This window comes from Phaethon lepturus, unplaced genomic scaffold (assembly GCF_000687285.1).
Source record: "Phaethon lepturus isolate BGI_N335 unplaced genomic scaffold, ASM68728v1 scaffold3237, whole genome shotgun sequence".
NCBI classification, from domain to species: domain Eukaryota; kingdom Metazoa; phylum Chordata; class Aves; order Phaethontiformes; family Phaethontidae; genus Phaethon; species Phaethon lepturus.
In genome coordinates this window covers 38086-55165 of record NW_010550964.1, presented here as the reverse complement: position 1 = coordinate 55165, position 17080 = coordinate 38086, and the positions used below count along the sequence as shown (strand labels likewise).

General features: G+C 39.3%; 1 protein-coding gene across 1 annotated transcript in view; it reads left to right on the top strand.

Moving 5' to 3' along the window:
- Positions 1–282: 282 nt before the first annotated feature.
- The window catches only part of UBN2 (ubinuclein 2), a gene marked incomplete at its 5' end in the record, with an annotated part of 45871 nt that continues 29073 nt past the window's right edge, over positions 283–17080 (top strand). Inside the window, 2 exons of the mRNA XM_010290697.1 lie at positions 283–375; positions 6296–6397. Coding sequence (XP_010288999.1) covers positions 283–375; positions 6296–6397 — 195 coding nt within the window. The remainder of the gene's footprint in view (positions 376–6295; positions 6398–17080) is intronic.

The following is a 17080-nucleotide window of genomic DNA, read 5'->3' as shown; positions in this document are numbered from 1 at the left end:
GGCAGTAGTTCTCTCATGCTTGAGGTTGTAGTGGAATGATTGGGCAAATATAAATCTGTGTATTTATCAGTTTTTCTGCTTGTGTTCACATTAGAAGAAAAGTAACTGAATGATAATTGAATGGGTCAAACTAATTTTTATAGAATAAAGTAAGTGTTTGGACTCTCTTAGCATAAATTCTGACCACTTAGTGATCAGAGCATTGTTTACTGACATTTAATGGGTTTTTATTAGATGCATTCTGTGTGTTTCTTATGGAATGAATATTTCTGCATTTTTCAGAAGAAATCGGTTCACTTGGAAGATCCATTTAATGATGAACAACGTGAGCGGCATGAGGTAGAAATGCTAGCCAAGAAGTTTGAGACGAAATACGTGAGTTACTGTATCTGTATTAAAATAGACAAATATTTAATACTAATAACTTATGATGCTATAGAGATGTTAACATAAGATTTTTTTCCTGAATAGGGTTGCTAATGTAGTGTCAAATGAACTCCATACATTTTGAGCTGACTGTCTCATTATATTTCATTTGAGCAGCTTGAAGCTGCTACAAGCTTATTAGACAAGTCTGCTAAATAGATTTGTCTATAGGATGTTATAGCTTGTGAAGCTATTCTTGGAAAAGCTTCCTATATAAATACAACTGAGTAATAGATGCAGGTCAATACTCATGATAAATGCTGTGCCGAAGGAAAGAATTTTTATGTAATGCTGTTGTGAACTATTGAACGACTCTTCTGTTTGGGCTAAGTACTGATGAATCTTGATGAATTTCTGACTAGTTTGGAATGCTTCCATAGGACGTTTTTGTTGCATAATAAGTCATTGCTTGATGAGTTTATCTTGTAGCTGCCAGCTGCCTAAAGATACTCGGCTGACTCCTGAAAGTGTAGCATGAATGACTTGAACAACACTAGGTACTAACATAAAGAGGCTTTCACTAATAAATGAAGGTAGAAATCAGAAAATGTTGTCTAAAACCACACCCAAATAGGTCTCTAAGAATTCATATGGGTAGGGTTGGGTGATTAATTCTGAGCTGGCAATCAAAACTCACCATCATGCTTAGGCATGTTGATATTCTGGATTACTAATAGAGCACCTTAATAATAAAGAGAGGAAACAAGAGCAGTCATTTGTATCTTTTGCTGTTAATATACATAATAAAATCTTTCTTGTCTTGATTTATTTGGATTTTTTTCTAACAAAGGCAGATTTCTCTGAGTGCCTGGTCTATATATTCTGTAGAAGTAATTACTGTTTCAGGACATGTTAGCTGTGATACATAACAAAAGTCCTTAAACTGGAAAGAATAATTTTCATCTCTTGGAGGAATTGATGAAACCCAGTATACCCAGTGTGAATTGAGAAGGCAGATCCAGAATATTGTTTGCTTATCATTTGAATGATAAATTATTTTTTGAATATGAGAGAAAAATCTTTAAACTGTACTTTTCTAGAAAACTCATTTCCATAATACAAGGTCAGGATTTTATAATGTCCTGAAACAAGTTACTTAACTACAGCAGATGAAAGTCAGTATAGAGCATGTAAAGCAATATATGTAGGAGGGAGTGGTAGTAGAAGCAATCTAATTTTACATATACGTTTATGCATACATCAAAGCTAAACATACACATTTATGGACAAAACATGGTGTAACTAGACTTAGGAAAACAAGTTCCATGCTCAGTAGTCATAAAAAGGGACAAATAGATGCTTTCAACTATTAGAAAGCAGTAGGTAACAAAAACTATCAGTTCGCAACAGTTTAAATTTATGGTGTACTTGTATCTCGATTGTTATTTGCTATTCTGATTTTTTTTTTTGCCTTTGTCATTCTCTGCCGTACGTTATGCCCCTAAACCCTACAAAATTCCTGGAAGGGAAATGTCTTCTATATAAAGAACAACTTAATAGGTTAGAGCCACTAAGCATGGAGGGTGGCGAGGGATTAATGGTTCTTGTGTCAGATACTCCCTGTCTTTTCTCTCTTCCAATACAAGAACCATCAGTCTCTACTTACCCTCCGTGCTCAGAGGAATTGCATCTCTTACACTGACCCAGTACAATTGCTCATGTTCTGACAACATTCAGCCATCTTCTAAATCTTGTAGTGAGATGCTTTCTCCTTAGCTTAAACTAGAACAGGGATCCTGTGAAGTAGATACCCAGTCTTCTCTCTTTTACAGCATTTTAGTGTAAAAGCAATCGCTGGTTGTATGAGAAAGTAGAGTTTCTTTTTGATTTGCAGGAAGTACTATATTCTTCTTAAACTAATAAGGTATGACTTACCTATATCCATTTAAAATGGAGTCAGTCTTTTTAATCATAGCACACATGGCAGTACTTCTGAAAAAATGTGATGTGTGAAGAACACTCTTCCTTGAAGACTTTTTACTACTTTTCAGATTAATTCCTGTATTCCTAATCAAATCAGTACAGTATTGGGTATATCTTGCAGATAAGAAAAAGCCTATGAATAAATGCATTTTTGTAAAACAAGATGCATAAAGTTAATGTACCATTTGTTTAGTTGATTATTCAGAACTTTTTTGCAATTGCTGCATGTTTTAAACACCAGCATAAAAATCTGTTCCAACTGGTTCCCGTTTTCATTCTTCTGATTACTGTTATTATCTAGACAAAATCAAATGCTCTGTGTTGTAAAAACATGATAATGAATCTTGGATGATATTGTACCTAATGTAAGAATTTTTAGTGGATCAAAACAAAAGTCCATGTAATGAATGGTAGCATAGTCCTCTGACACTAGTAGAATCTCTTACTTGAAAGCATAATACAGTAAGTGTGCATTGATAGTACTTTGCTGTGCCTGTATAGCAGTCTGTGACTTAGTATTTCCCGAAACCGAAAGATGCGTGTTTAACTACCCTTCATATAGCTTTCTGCCATAAATTTGCCAGATCATTTTGGGTTCATTGAATTTCACATTGTGTTCCATGGCACTGAGTATTATGTTGATTATTTTGTATGAAAACATACTTCACGTTTAAACCTGATGCTTGGTGCTCCATAGCTAAAGCCAAGTTTAAACCTGGTACTCCATAGTTTCTGTATTGAAAGGGTGAAGTATTTCCTGTTCTTCTGCATGCTGCATGTAATTCTGATGCTGTCATCTAAATTCAGCCCTTTTGTTGCCCAGCTGAAGTGTCTTAACATTCTCTTATTGTACAGAAGCAGTGTTTTTTACCTTTAAACATCCTTGTTGGCTTACTGTTCCCTTTTTTTGTTCTAATTTCTTTTTTGAATGAAGGATATTAATGATAGGATGCCCTGATTTATCAGTGATATAATGATGACTTTTGGTTTTGTTCTCTGTTGCTCTTTTTCATAAGTCCCAATTCTTTTATTTTTTGATCACTCTTGGTTGTTGAGCAAATGTCAGAATTGTGTGGTAACAGCTACAGTGCTTCCTGAGCAGTATAACATATTGGGAGCCAACTGTGGTTTGGGTTTTTTTCTTCTTTGGGTTGTACTTCATTTGTGTGGATTACCTTGCTTTTATTGATACTGAATTCAACTGATTTATCATACTAAGTTCAGAGAAACTGAAGTCTTTCAGTTGTCTTTTTTTATTTACTATCCTCAGCAATTTCTGTCATCTCACCCCTGCAACTGTTAGCCCTCTCTGTTGCTTCTAAAGATGAATGAATACCCGTTCCTTGGTGATTTCACTGATTACTTACTTTGCCAAAACGAAATATTTATTCTTACCCTTTCTTCCCTAGCCTTAAGCCAGACGTGAATTTCAGTGGACCTTCCCTCTTATCCCATGATAGTTTCTTGTCTTTCAAGGTCTTTGGACCTTTTTTAAAGCATTTGAAGTACTGCTTCCTTCTACCAAAATTCTTTCCCACTCTGGAATACATATATATATTCTTGTGCCTGCTGATTCTGTTCTTTATAACTTCATTAACTTGCCCAATATAGAGATCAGATGTACTTGTTTATAGACTCTGCTGTGGCCCTTGAGAGATTCTTTGAAAATTGGCATTGCATTTGCCACTTTCTAGTTGTGTTGAGCAAAGGTTGTTTGCACCTTAGGTTACCTACCACGGTTAATTTGTTGAACTCTTATTTAAATTTTCTGAATGTGTACTATTTGCAGCCTCAGGAACTAGACATCTTAATTTGTTCTAGTATCTTGTCTGGTTATGTTCTGGGACAGAAAGTTTGCAGGAACCTTTTTGGGAAAGGTGAAAAGCTTCAGTGGTAAAACTTTCCTGAACTGCTGCATAGTAAACACTGATGCGGATAATCCCTTCAGTTCTTCTGCTGTGGTCGTGCGCTTAACATCTTCATCATATGGACTTTCAACGCATTTCCTTAAACATAACAGGGTAGAAGCAGCCTGAAGGAAGTCCTCTATGTATGAAATGGTTCAGATATTTTCATGTCTGAATACAAGTTACTATTTTAATCCTGCTTTTATTCAGCTATTATGAGACTTCTTTTTTTATTAACTTTGTTCTGTATCTGCTCTATGTTTTTATGAATAACAGCCAGTCAAAATGCATTGAGAATTAAAAAAAAAAAAAAATTAATGCCCATACACTGAAATCATAGGATAGCCATTGCTGCAAAAGGATTTTGGACTCACAAAGAAGGATGGTGATGGTTACTTGGACTTAGTAAGAGATGTGGTGCAGAGGTGGTTTGCATTACACATTAGTGAGAGCAGTAGAGGTAAAGTATAGTTTATGTAGCATTCTTCAGACAGCCTGCTGGCGTCTCAGTCAGAATCATGAGAATTACTTAAGCGTTTGCAGTGGAGTTTAAACAGAATTCTTAAGTGCTACACTTACTTTTCTAAGATTTTTTTCTTTCTTCTCTCATCCAAACTTTTTTAAAAAAGGAAAAAAAGTACTGCATGCAGTCATTCAGACGTTTTACCAGATGACTGACTGTAGGGGATGATAGGACTGATAGAAAATAGCTTGGAAACCTGAGGCTTGGAATATGGCTTGGAAACCTGAACTAAAACCAGAACTCACCTTTGAGGTTATTCTCCTAGGACTCTTGCATTTATTTATTTAATTATACTTGAGATTCCTGTTTGCTTGCAAGAGTGCATCCTTTACTCAGTTACAAACTTGAATTCTTGCAAAATATTTTTAAAATGGAGGTGTTCAGCTTACACCTCTTATAAAAGAGCAAGGATGAAACCTCCTTTGAACACTGTCTACTTACTAAGTAACAAGTGGGTTGTGATATTTGGATGTCACAACTGAAAAGACTCATTCTAAACATTCTTAGAACTCCAGAGTACAGGCAGAGAAGTTTCAGGAGCAAGTCTTCTCAAATTCATGGAAGAATATTGCTTACCAGTTCAGTGAAGGTGGTGCTTTTTGGAGAATTTTATCTTTTAAGACTTTTATATTGACAATTTTGACAATATATGGGAGTTAGAAAACTGTGCCTTATATCCAAGTAGATTCTCATTTGTATAACTAAGTTTAGATTACCTGAATGTTTGAGCTAGGTGCGAGTTTTTACTTGACTTGGTTTAACAATAAAACTTTCACATGAGGAAATTACTTACATGTTAAAATGAGGCTTACTGTCTGCAGGAGGTAAGTGAGCCCAAACTCTGTGATGCAGCTTCTGGCTTTAAGCTACTCAGGTAACCATTTTATGTCCAGTCCTATCAACTGAGATAACGGCTCTTGCATTTCAAAGGATTTTGTCTTAATATGTTTTTCTTCAGTTATGTTTTATGAATGCCATAACTTCTTGAAAACTCATAGACACCATATCTGCAAGTACCAAATGAATACTTTTCTTTTTTGACTTAGGCTTTACTCTTCTGTGGAGAAGCAATCCATCTTGTGCGGGGAAACCGAATGCTAGGCTATCAGTATTTTCCTTTGTAATGACTCTGTAACATACTGAAAAACTTAACACTTTCTAAATTATCCTGGTCCTTCTATCACTAGTAGTCCTATTGCTATGTTTTAAAAATATAGGGCAGTGAAACATATCTAAATAGGAAATCTTAGGAAGATCTCGGTCATGTAGAAACCAGGTGGCTAGTGAATACCTTTCAGTGATGATTCCGGTGAGGATAAGTAAAGCATGTTTGCCAGAACTTGTTCCTCTGTGAAGGTTTTTATTAGTCATCTGGACCATCTTCAAGAAAGCATCCAAGAAAGCAAAACTGCTAATTCCCTGAATGACCATCCCTCCAGTGCCTTTATGTTTTGTAGACTTTAGTACATTGCTTTCCCATTTCCCAAATTATTATAATGCTTGCTTTTGTTTTCAGGGTGGAAAGCCCCACAAACATCGGAAGGATCGCCTGCAGGATCTAATTGATATAGGTTATGGTTATGATGAAACAGACCCTTTCATTGATAATTCTGAAGCGGTAAGTAAGCCTCATCAAAGCAGCAACAAGAAATAAGACAATGCTTGTGTTTGTTTTTGGGTTTTTTTTGATAAAGAAGAAAGGTAAGGGAAAATACTTTGTGCCCATATGTAACTGGTATGGATCCAAAGGGCGTACTACTTTGGGAATCCAGCGAATGATTGTATTTGTAGTGTCATTCAGATGTTATTATGCACTGCAAGAATTAAGGAGGCTGTTGCTATATCACATAATTCTCCAGCTTTAGAAATTAAATTATTTTTATTTGTGCTCTTCATTTACTGTGGACTGAAACTACACTGGCTTTGTTTAGTTTCTTTTACTAGTTATCTGGATTATTACTAGATTATTGGTGTTAGATTTCCTGCATTAGATCGGGATGCTATTCTGCTCTTAAAAAACAATAAGAATAGGATGGTTATTCCAAACATTCACTGAATATGTCTGAAAAATTTGAGACAAAACAGCTTTGTTAAGCAGCAGGATATTACAGCTTACTTTGTTGGAATATTTTTCAGAAGTGAGAACACATCTCCAGGTAAAAGAAAAAGGTATTAGTTAGGTGCAAGCAGTATCAGGGGTATTAGGAGGTTTATAAGAGGGCACTTGAAGATATCTTAGAGATGATAAATGAAATCATGAAAATGAGGAAGAAGCTTAGAAGAGAGAGTGGGTGATATAAAAGTTTGGAGACCTTCTATAATTCTTTCATCAGGAAGAAGTAGGTGTACTGTTTTGTCAAGTAAAAACAAAAAAACCCATCAAAAAACACCTGACAATTTAGCCAACCTTCAGTTTTCTCCGCTGCTGAGTGACACTGGACAAAGCAGCAATGGTGCTTTGAAGAGGAAGGAGCTAAAAGTCTGAGTGGAGAGGAAAGATGGTGAAAAGGAGTTGGTGAGAAAAGCAGAAGGAAAGCCCTGAAGTGAAGTGCATTGCTTAGCATACATTATGTTGAGCCTCCATTTGAATGTGGTTGTAGATCTGGGAAATTAAACTTTACATGTAAAGAGCTTCTGTGAACACTGAGCTATGAGGTTTCTAGCATATCGATGCTGCAGTGAATATTGCACTTAAGAGCTGTGTGAGGAGTACAGAAGGCATGCTGCAGAGCTGATACCTACTTGAGCAAAAGGAGTTCAGCTGTTAACTACAGAGGATAACAGGCAGAGCTCATCTGTGTGTATTGTCAAGTTTTGAAGTAGGTCTGAAGGCACATGAGCAAGTTGCATGAAAAGAAAGCTTGCTGTAGATGCCTATTGTAGCTTGCATTAATTTGTCCTTTGTCTAGATTAAATTTTTAGTTGAACTTGCCAATATTAAACTATCTTATCATTAACCCTCAACTTTTGATTGTGCTGTTGGAACAATATTTGGGCCTAAGCCTTGGTATGGCCTTTCCAGAGGTCAGATTCTGATCTTCAGCTCAGTAAGAACAGATGTGCTTCACTCCTGCTGAGAAACCTCTTGAGCCTATAGGCTTAAGTTAACCATCCTCAGTTTTGAAATGATACAGGACCCAAGTTGTATCTTGTTTTTTCTGAATTTATTGTGACCTATCCCAGATTTGATATGTGGTTCTGATAACTTTCAGTACTGATACTACAGGTCTGTACCAAAGGTGGACATGAGTCTAGCAGGGCTGAACACCTACTGGTGTATTAGTACTTCTTATACTGTCCCTCCTTCCAGTGCTGCTGTTGTTACTAGCAGCAGATCTGTTAGATCTGCAGGAGCATTTACTTCTGATATCTCTTGCCAGGCTCCTTGCAAGAACATACAAAAGGCAGTTGTTAGAGGACCAGATGATTGCATCATGTGGTAGCTGTAGAAGCCACTGGGGAGAATGGTGTATTCTCTAAAGATTGTTCTCCTGAACAAATTGTTATGCCTTGTGTCTGCATTACGAATACAGGCTAGTGAAAGGCCATCTCTGTTTTGCTTTTATCCCCATTTATATATAGAGAAGAAGAAGAAAAAAATGCACTGCGTGCTAGTTGCAGTCTAAGGTGCTGTTGCAGAGCTTAAGGGTCCTGTAATGTAGGAGTTAAGTCCAACAAAACCTCCCATTCCATCTCAGGTGCAAATAAGAGGTGATCCGAATGAAAATCTGCCTTGCTCGTCTTTGGTGTGGCCAACTATTAAATCACCATGTACCCTGAGAAATGTCAGAGCCAGGCGTAGCCTGGACTTCCTTCCTTTTGGAAGACATACTTTCTTCCACGTAAAAAGCTACAATATCCTGGGCACAAACACTTGAAAAATGAGTATCTGTGCCTCTTGGATTGCTTTAGGATTGGCATTCTGTTGTCTCCCTCTGTATCCCAGAAAAAAAATAGTTGAAAGCTTCCTTAGAAGCTTAGTCCTTTTTCTTGTCACAGGTGTGAAAGAAATGCTGAGCTCTTTGGCACTGAAACAGATTTCTCCATAGCTTTAGAGATATTCTATTTCTAAAAACAGATTTTGAGGTAATGCCAACAAATATTATTCAAGAAATCAAACCAATAAAACTCTAAGCCTGTTTTTAGCAGACATTGTAATTGAATTAAGGAATTCTGCTTCCTTTGGATCCATTTCCAATTAAGCAATTTTGTACATGTAACATAGATGCATATATATCTCTCTCAAATAGCATATGTAACAGAGCACTTGGGTCCCCCAAGGATCCAGGAAGCCAGTTGTTCTGCTTGTTTTCTTGAAGACAGGGTTCAAGGTCAAGTGCAGGGAATCTGTTAATGGCATGATTCTCAGGTAATGGATTTTAATGGGGCTGGACTGCAGACAGGTACAGGACATGCTTTTCTCCTGGAGGAAGGTTCTTGGAAAGTGCTGATCGAAGGGAGCTTCTCCTAAGCAAAGAGACTTTTCTTGTCAGACTCCTCAAAGGGCAGTGGTACCAGCCCTGATGAAGTACAGTAAATTTTGGGCTGCTTAGGAGGCTAGATTGATGTTGTTTACCTTCTGTGAAAATTAAAGCCATGCATAAGATACATACAGATTTGGTTTCATTGTTTACTCTGGGAATAATCAGTACTTTTCTACAGTGTAGTAAAGACTTCAGCAGCATGGCTGCACTAAGACCAACAAAGTCCTTGTGGCTACAGAACATAGAAAAGTAAGGGCTCCTGAAGAGCAATTGAGTGGACTTGGATGTGAAACCAGCTAAAGGAACATATTGGAGAAAGTTTCTTGGGTGCCCAAGTAGTATGTGCATACTACCTTAAGTGATGCAGTCAGTTTCTGTCTCCCATCTTCCTTCAGACTTGTCCCCTCTTACAGGAATAAGTACATAGTTACAGATTGCTGTTTGCTTGGGATATATCTGGTATATGTGCTGTTCAGTTTTTTCTCTTGCTGTCTTCCTTGGAAAATTTTTAGCTTGTCCTGTTTGTAAGAATTGGCTTTTCTGTGAATGCAATTGCAGGCAGGTGGGAAATTCATGCTTCAGTCTATACGGTGGATATTTTTGGCTTGAGCATTTTGACTGTAGTCAGTGGGTCGTGAACTCTTCATTCCAGAAAAAAATGTAAATCAAGACCATCTGGCTATTGTTTCTAACCACTGATGGCAGGTCCTAGTCTTTGCTTATCTTAATGGACCTCCATGGGAGTAATACACAAAATGTTCATAACCTGCAAAGAAAGCTGTCCCTCCTTAGTGTTTCCACTGCTTTGATGAAAACAGGTTTTGCTGTAGTGTAAACTGCCCAGAACTACATTCTTTGTGGAACGGTATTCTTGTAGATTTCTGCTTCCCTGTTCTTCCTGTATGCACACATATGCATACACATGTGCATATCAGCCTGGCTTGGATGGACTAGTTCTTCTGATGACTTCCGAATATTTGCTTGGTTGAATACCTTCCTGATGATGTAAACTTTATATAGATAGAGATTCTAGGGAATACAGTGCTCTCTGAGCTTTCTGCTACGTAATACAGAACAGGAATCTGAAGTAATACATGGTACTTGGTGAAAAAGTATGCAATTTTCTCTTACTTGGAGGTAATAAGACTTGCACATACAAAACAAGGACCAGCTAGCACCTTCCTGTGTATTGGGTAGATGAATGCAGAACAATCACCATCCACCTAGAAATCTAAGCAGTGCAAGCTGTCTTTTGAAGCAGCAATACCAATTAGCCACATGGACAGGAACTGAAGCAAAACATGAATGCCAAGAGCAGTGGGAAGCATGCAGTTCAGTACTTCAGACACCCAGGGCTGTATGTCAATATTTAACCCAGGCTACTATATTCATGGTTCCACAGCAGCCTTTTAAACACTGGTGTAAGAGTCCGGTGCTGCTGAGTACAGAAAACTAGCCTACCAATGGGTTCTCATACATGGAAGGTTTTTCCAAAACAGGTACTTCAACTTAAAGGAAAAACTGATTTTTTTTTTTTTCTTTAGCTAGCTCTTGCCTCAGGGGCTCAGACCCTCTTAAAAGCCAGCCTTTCAAAGATTGCATGTTGAGGTTAGTAATTCTGAGCACTTTGGTGAAAGAGTTGCTTTTTTTCTATCTGGATTCCCTAGAATACTTCCCATAATTTAAGGGCTTAGTCTTTGTGAAAATTCTGTGTCATGACACACAGTCTTCATTTGTTTTCAGGCTAAATTTGGTTTAGTTCATCATGTAATCTCCAGGCTTATTAAAGGTGTGATAGATTTAATATCCTCTCTCACCCTGGCTTCCTCTCAAGAGTTCCTGCTGTTGTGATTTAAAACTTGAAGCTGATGGACTGCCAGTAAGAGCATCTTGCTCAAGATTCTTGAATATCTGAGATCCTTTTTCCAGTGAGAATGGTGTCTACTTGGGGAGTGGCAGAGCTCAGTGTGCTGATGGTAATTTTTACCTTTTTGTGGGGTTCTGGGCCAAATTTTTTTTTAGGCCAACTTGATGTTCTGTCATCCTTCCTACTCAAAGGAGCTTGCTTTTATGCATAGCTATGGAGAGCAGTGTTGGTGCTTGAGAAAGATAAATATCCCTTAAAAAAACAACCAAACAAAACCCCCTATCAGCCTGACAATGTTAGAGGCACGTATAGAAAAATGCTATATGGGTCCATTATTAAACATACTTTCATGTTGGATTGAGAGATAAATTTAACATTGCTGCATTTTCCATGTGGAAAAAGCTGCCTTTGTAGATCTGTCATGTCATCCACACTGAACACATAAGGGTGCATTAAAGGTTTTTTTTAAGAGATTCACTTACTAGCTGTTTCATTGGATATAGATTTGTGTGTTTATATTACTGGTCTGTCTTCCTTGTTTGTTGTCACTTTGCCCAGTCTTGAAAGTTTGGTGGTTGGGGAATAGTGCTCACTTAGCTGAGTGCACCTTGTCATCTTTAATAAAAGATGTCTTGCATGTTTCCCAGGTGTCTTCAGGGAAGATCTGCCAGTTGGCACCTGTGATGTCATATGCATTCAAGTGAATACAAGGGCAAATTTCAATTAGGAGATTCTTTCTTTATTTTTATCCTTTCTCACCCCAAGATAAATAAAGGTGTAAAGTGGAATACCAAACAAATAAAGTAGATAACTGTTATGCTTAATGCACAACAGGCATGTTTAACCTATATACCCAGCAGTCCTCTAGTACAAGAACCGTTATGGCTAGAGGCACAAAGGTAGTTGAATTGGCAGAACAAGTGTGATGTTTGTTGAAGCAACAGTAATGTTTTATTGCTCCTGCAAAATACATCCTTTTTTTAGGAAGGCGTAAGTAATTTCATAAATAATTTTTTTAATCCTGTGTTGTGGCCTAGCCTTCAACCAGGTAGTTTAGGGCTGCTCATGTATTTCATTACCTCAGTGGGACAACTGGGAAACTGAAAACTTGGCATCTGCATAGGAACTTGAAAAAAACCTGTGACTTATATCTGGCCTTTGTAGTACCATTGTTTAAATTTGTGTACATCAAGAATGTAGGAATAAGAAATAATTAGGAATAATTATAATAGGTGTAGCAACTTTTTGCTAAACTTAATTTTTTGAAAAGCACAAAAACACTTTTCAAAGTAATCTGAGCTACTAGAGGGGTAGATAATGGCCTAGGATCAACTATTCTTCATAAGTAAATGAATTTAAACAGGAAAAGGAACTTAGGTGTTTTCCAAAAAATACACAAACAATGTGATGAATAATATAATATAATGGGGGTTTATGACATGCCAAAATAACACATCTTTGATAAGAGCATTTGTCTTAAGTGTCATATATGGCAAGTCTGCTCTTCATGTTAAATGAATAGAAAAGGAAAGCATAACTTTTTTCTACAGCATCTTCTAGTAATTCTGTAACACTAAACCCAGAGAGGTTAAGTAATACATCACATATTTATTTGTAATAAAACCACTGAACTATATTTTCAGTGTGGGTCAGAGCTCAATCTCTCAAAAAATTGAGTTGAACAGATAAAGGTGGCCACATGAGTGGTCATTTATAATTTAGACTGAAATGTTTTCAAGGTGGTAAGAATGTAGTATCGTTGCACTGAAGATCACTTGAGCTAATAGCCTGACTCCGGTGACTGGTGGAAGGGAATGAAAGTTGGTAGTCATGGTGAGAACAAAACAGGGCAATATACACACACACAGAGATATATCTATATAAAAAGAATATAAAAAAGTAGTTCTGTCAAGGTGCTCTGGTAGGCTGACGGATTACAATATCCCGACTACTAAACTAGGATTTTCCTAGGAGACTATCCTATGCTAGTCTAGGCTACCCTGAGCCAGGTATTATATCTTTATTTAATAGTCTGTTATGCTTTTTTCTGTTGTGCTTTGCCAGCTGGCTTTTGCCCCAGGATTAAAAAAAAAAAACCCAAAACAACTTGCCTGTGCATTTTTGGAAGCGGAACCTTTACCGTGGGAAGGCTCTTTCTGCTTGTTTTTGAGTTGTTCCTCTTTAACCTTGTTCAGGATTTCATTGTATATTCAACTATGCTATTTTTTGAAAGACAGTTCTGTGTTTTTGTTTGAAAACTTATCCTTAAAGGGTAGCAAAGCCAAAGTGTACATTTGAGTTCTTTTGTGTCTTTAAGAAGCATAGAGATCAACTAGGTTTGTTGTGAAGTATCTTGAAGTATGGAGTGAACTGTGTGGATATTCAGTTCATTTCACTGAAGCAACCACATTTGACCTAACTTCAGTAGCTTGACTTTATTCAGTGGGCTAATGATGATCAAAAATAAACAGTTCCCCTCACCAAGCTTGTTAGAGCCATCTCAAAAATAAACTGAACAAGGAACGAAAATGATCCCTGCTTATCTTTTATCTAAATACCAGTATCACAACAAATAATGTACAGACTGTATTTCGTAAAACACTTGGACATGCTTCAGCAAATCTCATTTCCAGGACTTAATACAAAAGTGTTAAAAAGCCTTTTCACATGTGTACTTTTATAGGACAGATTGTTCTCTGGAAGGGAGCTGAATGAGGAGGGTCATGGTCAAAATATCTGAACATGAGTAGAAAATACTAATGTAAGATACAGCTATGTACTGCGGATCTGGATTTCAGAACTAAATTAGTACAATCCATAAAATTTTACTATTCCTGGTATAATAATGAAGTTGAAATTGGTTAACAAATAAGTTAAAAAAAAAACACTAAAAATTAGACTAAATTCTTTCACACCTAAATATTTAATTAGATTAATGGCACTGAAAGCATAATAAAGTTGCTCAAGGACAGTAGTTGAAAATTCCTCTCAAAATGCATGTAGCATGGGAAATAAACGAGGAGTTAGATGTATGCACTCCTGTGGGGCTATGATCTTATTGGCATCATGGAGATGTGGTGGGATGGCTCCTATGACTGGAGCATTGGAATGGAGGGATACAGGCTTTTTAGGGAGGATGGGCAGCGGAGGTGAGGAGAGGGTGTTGCCTTCCATGTCAGTGACCATCTGGAGTGCATGGGGCTCCTCCTGGGGATAGATGAGAAGCTGACAGAGCTTATAGGTCAGGATTAAAGGGGGGCAGGGACAGGTGACATTATAGTAGGGGTCTGCTACAGGCTACCTGGCCAGGAAGATCAAGCAGATGAGACCCTCTGTAGACAGATAGGAGCAGCCTCATGTTCACAGGCCCTGGCCCTCATGGGAGGCTTCAACCACTCTGATATCTCTAGGAGGGACAACACAGCAGGCCATAAGCAATCAGGAGGTTCCTGGAATGTGTTGATGACAACTTCCTTCTCTGAGTGATAGAGAAGCCAACAAGGAGAGGTGTTATACTGGACCTGGTTCTCACCAACTCCTTCTCTGAGTGATAGAGAAGCCAACAAGGAGAGGTGTTATACTGGACCTGGTTCTCACCAACAAGGAGGGGCTGGTGATGAATGTGAAGCTTAAGGGCAGCCTTGGCTGTGGTGATCATGAAATGGTGTTCAAGATCCTTAGGGCAGTGAGGAGGGCTCACAGTAAGCTCACTACCTTGGACTTCAGGAGAGCATTTGGGCCTCTTCAGGGATCTGTTTGGTAGAGGGCCATGGGATAAAGGCCTGGAGGGAAGAGGGACCCAAGAAAGCTGGTTAATGTTCAAGGATCACCTCCTGCAAGGTCAGGAGTGATACATCCCAATAAAGAGAAAGTCAGGCAAAAACATCAGGAGGCTTGCATAGATGAACAAGGTGCACCTGGGCAAACTCAGACATAAAAGGGAAGCCTGCAGAGTGTGGAAGCAGGGACAGGTAGCCTGGGAAGAATACAGAGAAATTGTCTGAGCAGACAGGGATCAGGTCAGGAAAGCTAAAGCCCTGATAGAATTAAATCTGGCCAGGGACGTCAAGGGCAACAAGAAAAGCTTCTATCGGTACGTCAGTGATAAAAGGAAGACTAGGGAAAATGTGGGCCCTCTCCGGAAGGAAACAGGAGACCTTGTTACCTGGGATATGGAGAAGGTTGAGGTACCCAGCAAATTTTTGGCCTCGGTCTTCGCTGGCAACTGCTCAAGACACACTACCCAAGTTGCAGAAGGTAGAGGCAGGGACTGTGAGAATGAAGAAGTACCCACAGCAGGAGAAGATCAGGTCTGAGACATCTAAGGAACCTGAAGATGTACAAGTCTATGGGACCTGATGAGATGCATCTGTGGGTCCTGAGGGAACCGGTATCTGAAGTTGCTAAGCCACTATCATATTTGAGAAGTTGTGGCAGTCCAGTGAAGGTCCCACTGCCTGGAAAAGGGGAAATGTCACCCCCATTTTTGAAAAGGGGGCAAAAAGGAAGACCCAGGGAACTATAGGCCAGGCAGTCGCACCTCTGTGCCAGGCAAGATCATGGAGCAAATCCTCCTGGAAACTATGCGAAGGCACATGGGAAATAAGGAGGTGATTGGTGACAGCCAGCGTGGCTTCACTAGGGGCAAATCATGTCTGACCACCAAATTTGGTGGCCTGTCATAGACGACAGGGTTATAGAGTTGGTGGATAAGGGCAGAGCAACTGACGTCATCTACCTGGGCTTGTGCAAAGCATTTGACACTGTCCTGCATGACGTCCTCATCTCTAAATTAGAGAGACATGGATTTGATGGATGGACCACTGGTGGATAAGGAATTGGCTGGATGGTCAGACTCAAAGAGTTGCAGTCAACAGCTCAATGTCCAAGTGGAGAACAGTGACGAGTGGCGTTACTGAGGGGTTGGTATTGGGATCAGTGCTGTTTAACGGCTCATCTCTAAATTAGAGAGACATGGATTTGATGGATGGACCACTGGTGGATAAGGAATTGGCTGGATGGTCAGACTCAAAGAGTTGCAGTCAACAGCTCAATGTCCAAGTGGAGAACAGTGACGAGTGGCGTTACTGAGGGGTTGGTATTGGGATCAGTGCTGTTTAACGGCTTTGTTGGTGACGTGGACAGTGGGATTGAGTGCACCCTCAGCAAGTTTATTGACAGCACTAAGCTGAGTGGTGCAGTTGATGCACTGGAAGGAAGGGATGCCATCCAGAGGGACCTTGATAGTCTTGAGAGGTGGGCCTGTGCAAACTTCATGAAGTTCAACAAGGACAAGTGGAAGTTCCTGCACATGGGTTGGGGCAATCCCAAGCACAAATAGAGGCTGGGTGGAGTGTGGGTTGAGAGCAGCTCTGAGGAGAAGGACTTGGGGGTGTTGGTGGGTGAGAAGCTCCATGTGACCCAGTAATGTGTGCTGGCAGGCCAGAAACCTAACTGTATCCCGGGCCACATCAAAAGACCAGCAGGTCGAGGGAGGTGATTCTCTGCTCTTGTGAGACCCCACCTGGAGTACTGCGTCTGGCTCTGGGGCCCCCAAGTAAGAAGGACATGGACCTGTTGGAACAGGTCCAGAGGAGGGTCACAAAGATGGTCAGAGGGCTGGAGCACCTTTCCTTTGAAGACAAGCTGAGAGAGCTGGGGTTGTTCATCCTGGAGAAAAGAAGGCTCCAGGGAGATCTTATAGCAGCCTTCCAGTACCTGAAGGGCACCTACAAGAAAGCTGGAGAGGGACTTTTTACAAGAGCATGTAGTGATAGGACAAGGGGTAATGGTTTTAAATGGAAAGAGGGTAAATTTAGGTTAGGTGTAAGGAAGAAACTCTTTACTATGAGGGTGGTGAGGCACTGGAACAGATTGCCTGGAGAAGCTGTGGCTGCCCCATCCCTGGAAGTGTTCAAGGCCAGGGTGGGTGGGGCTTTGAGCAACCTGG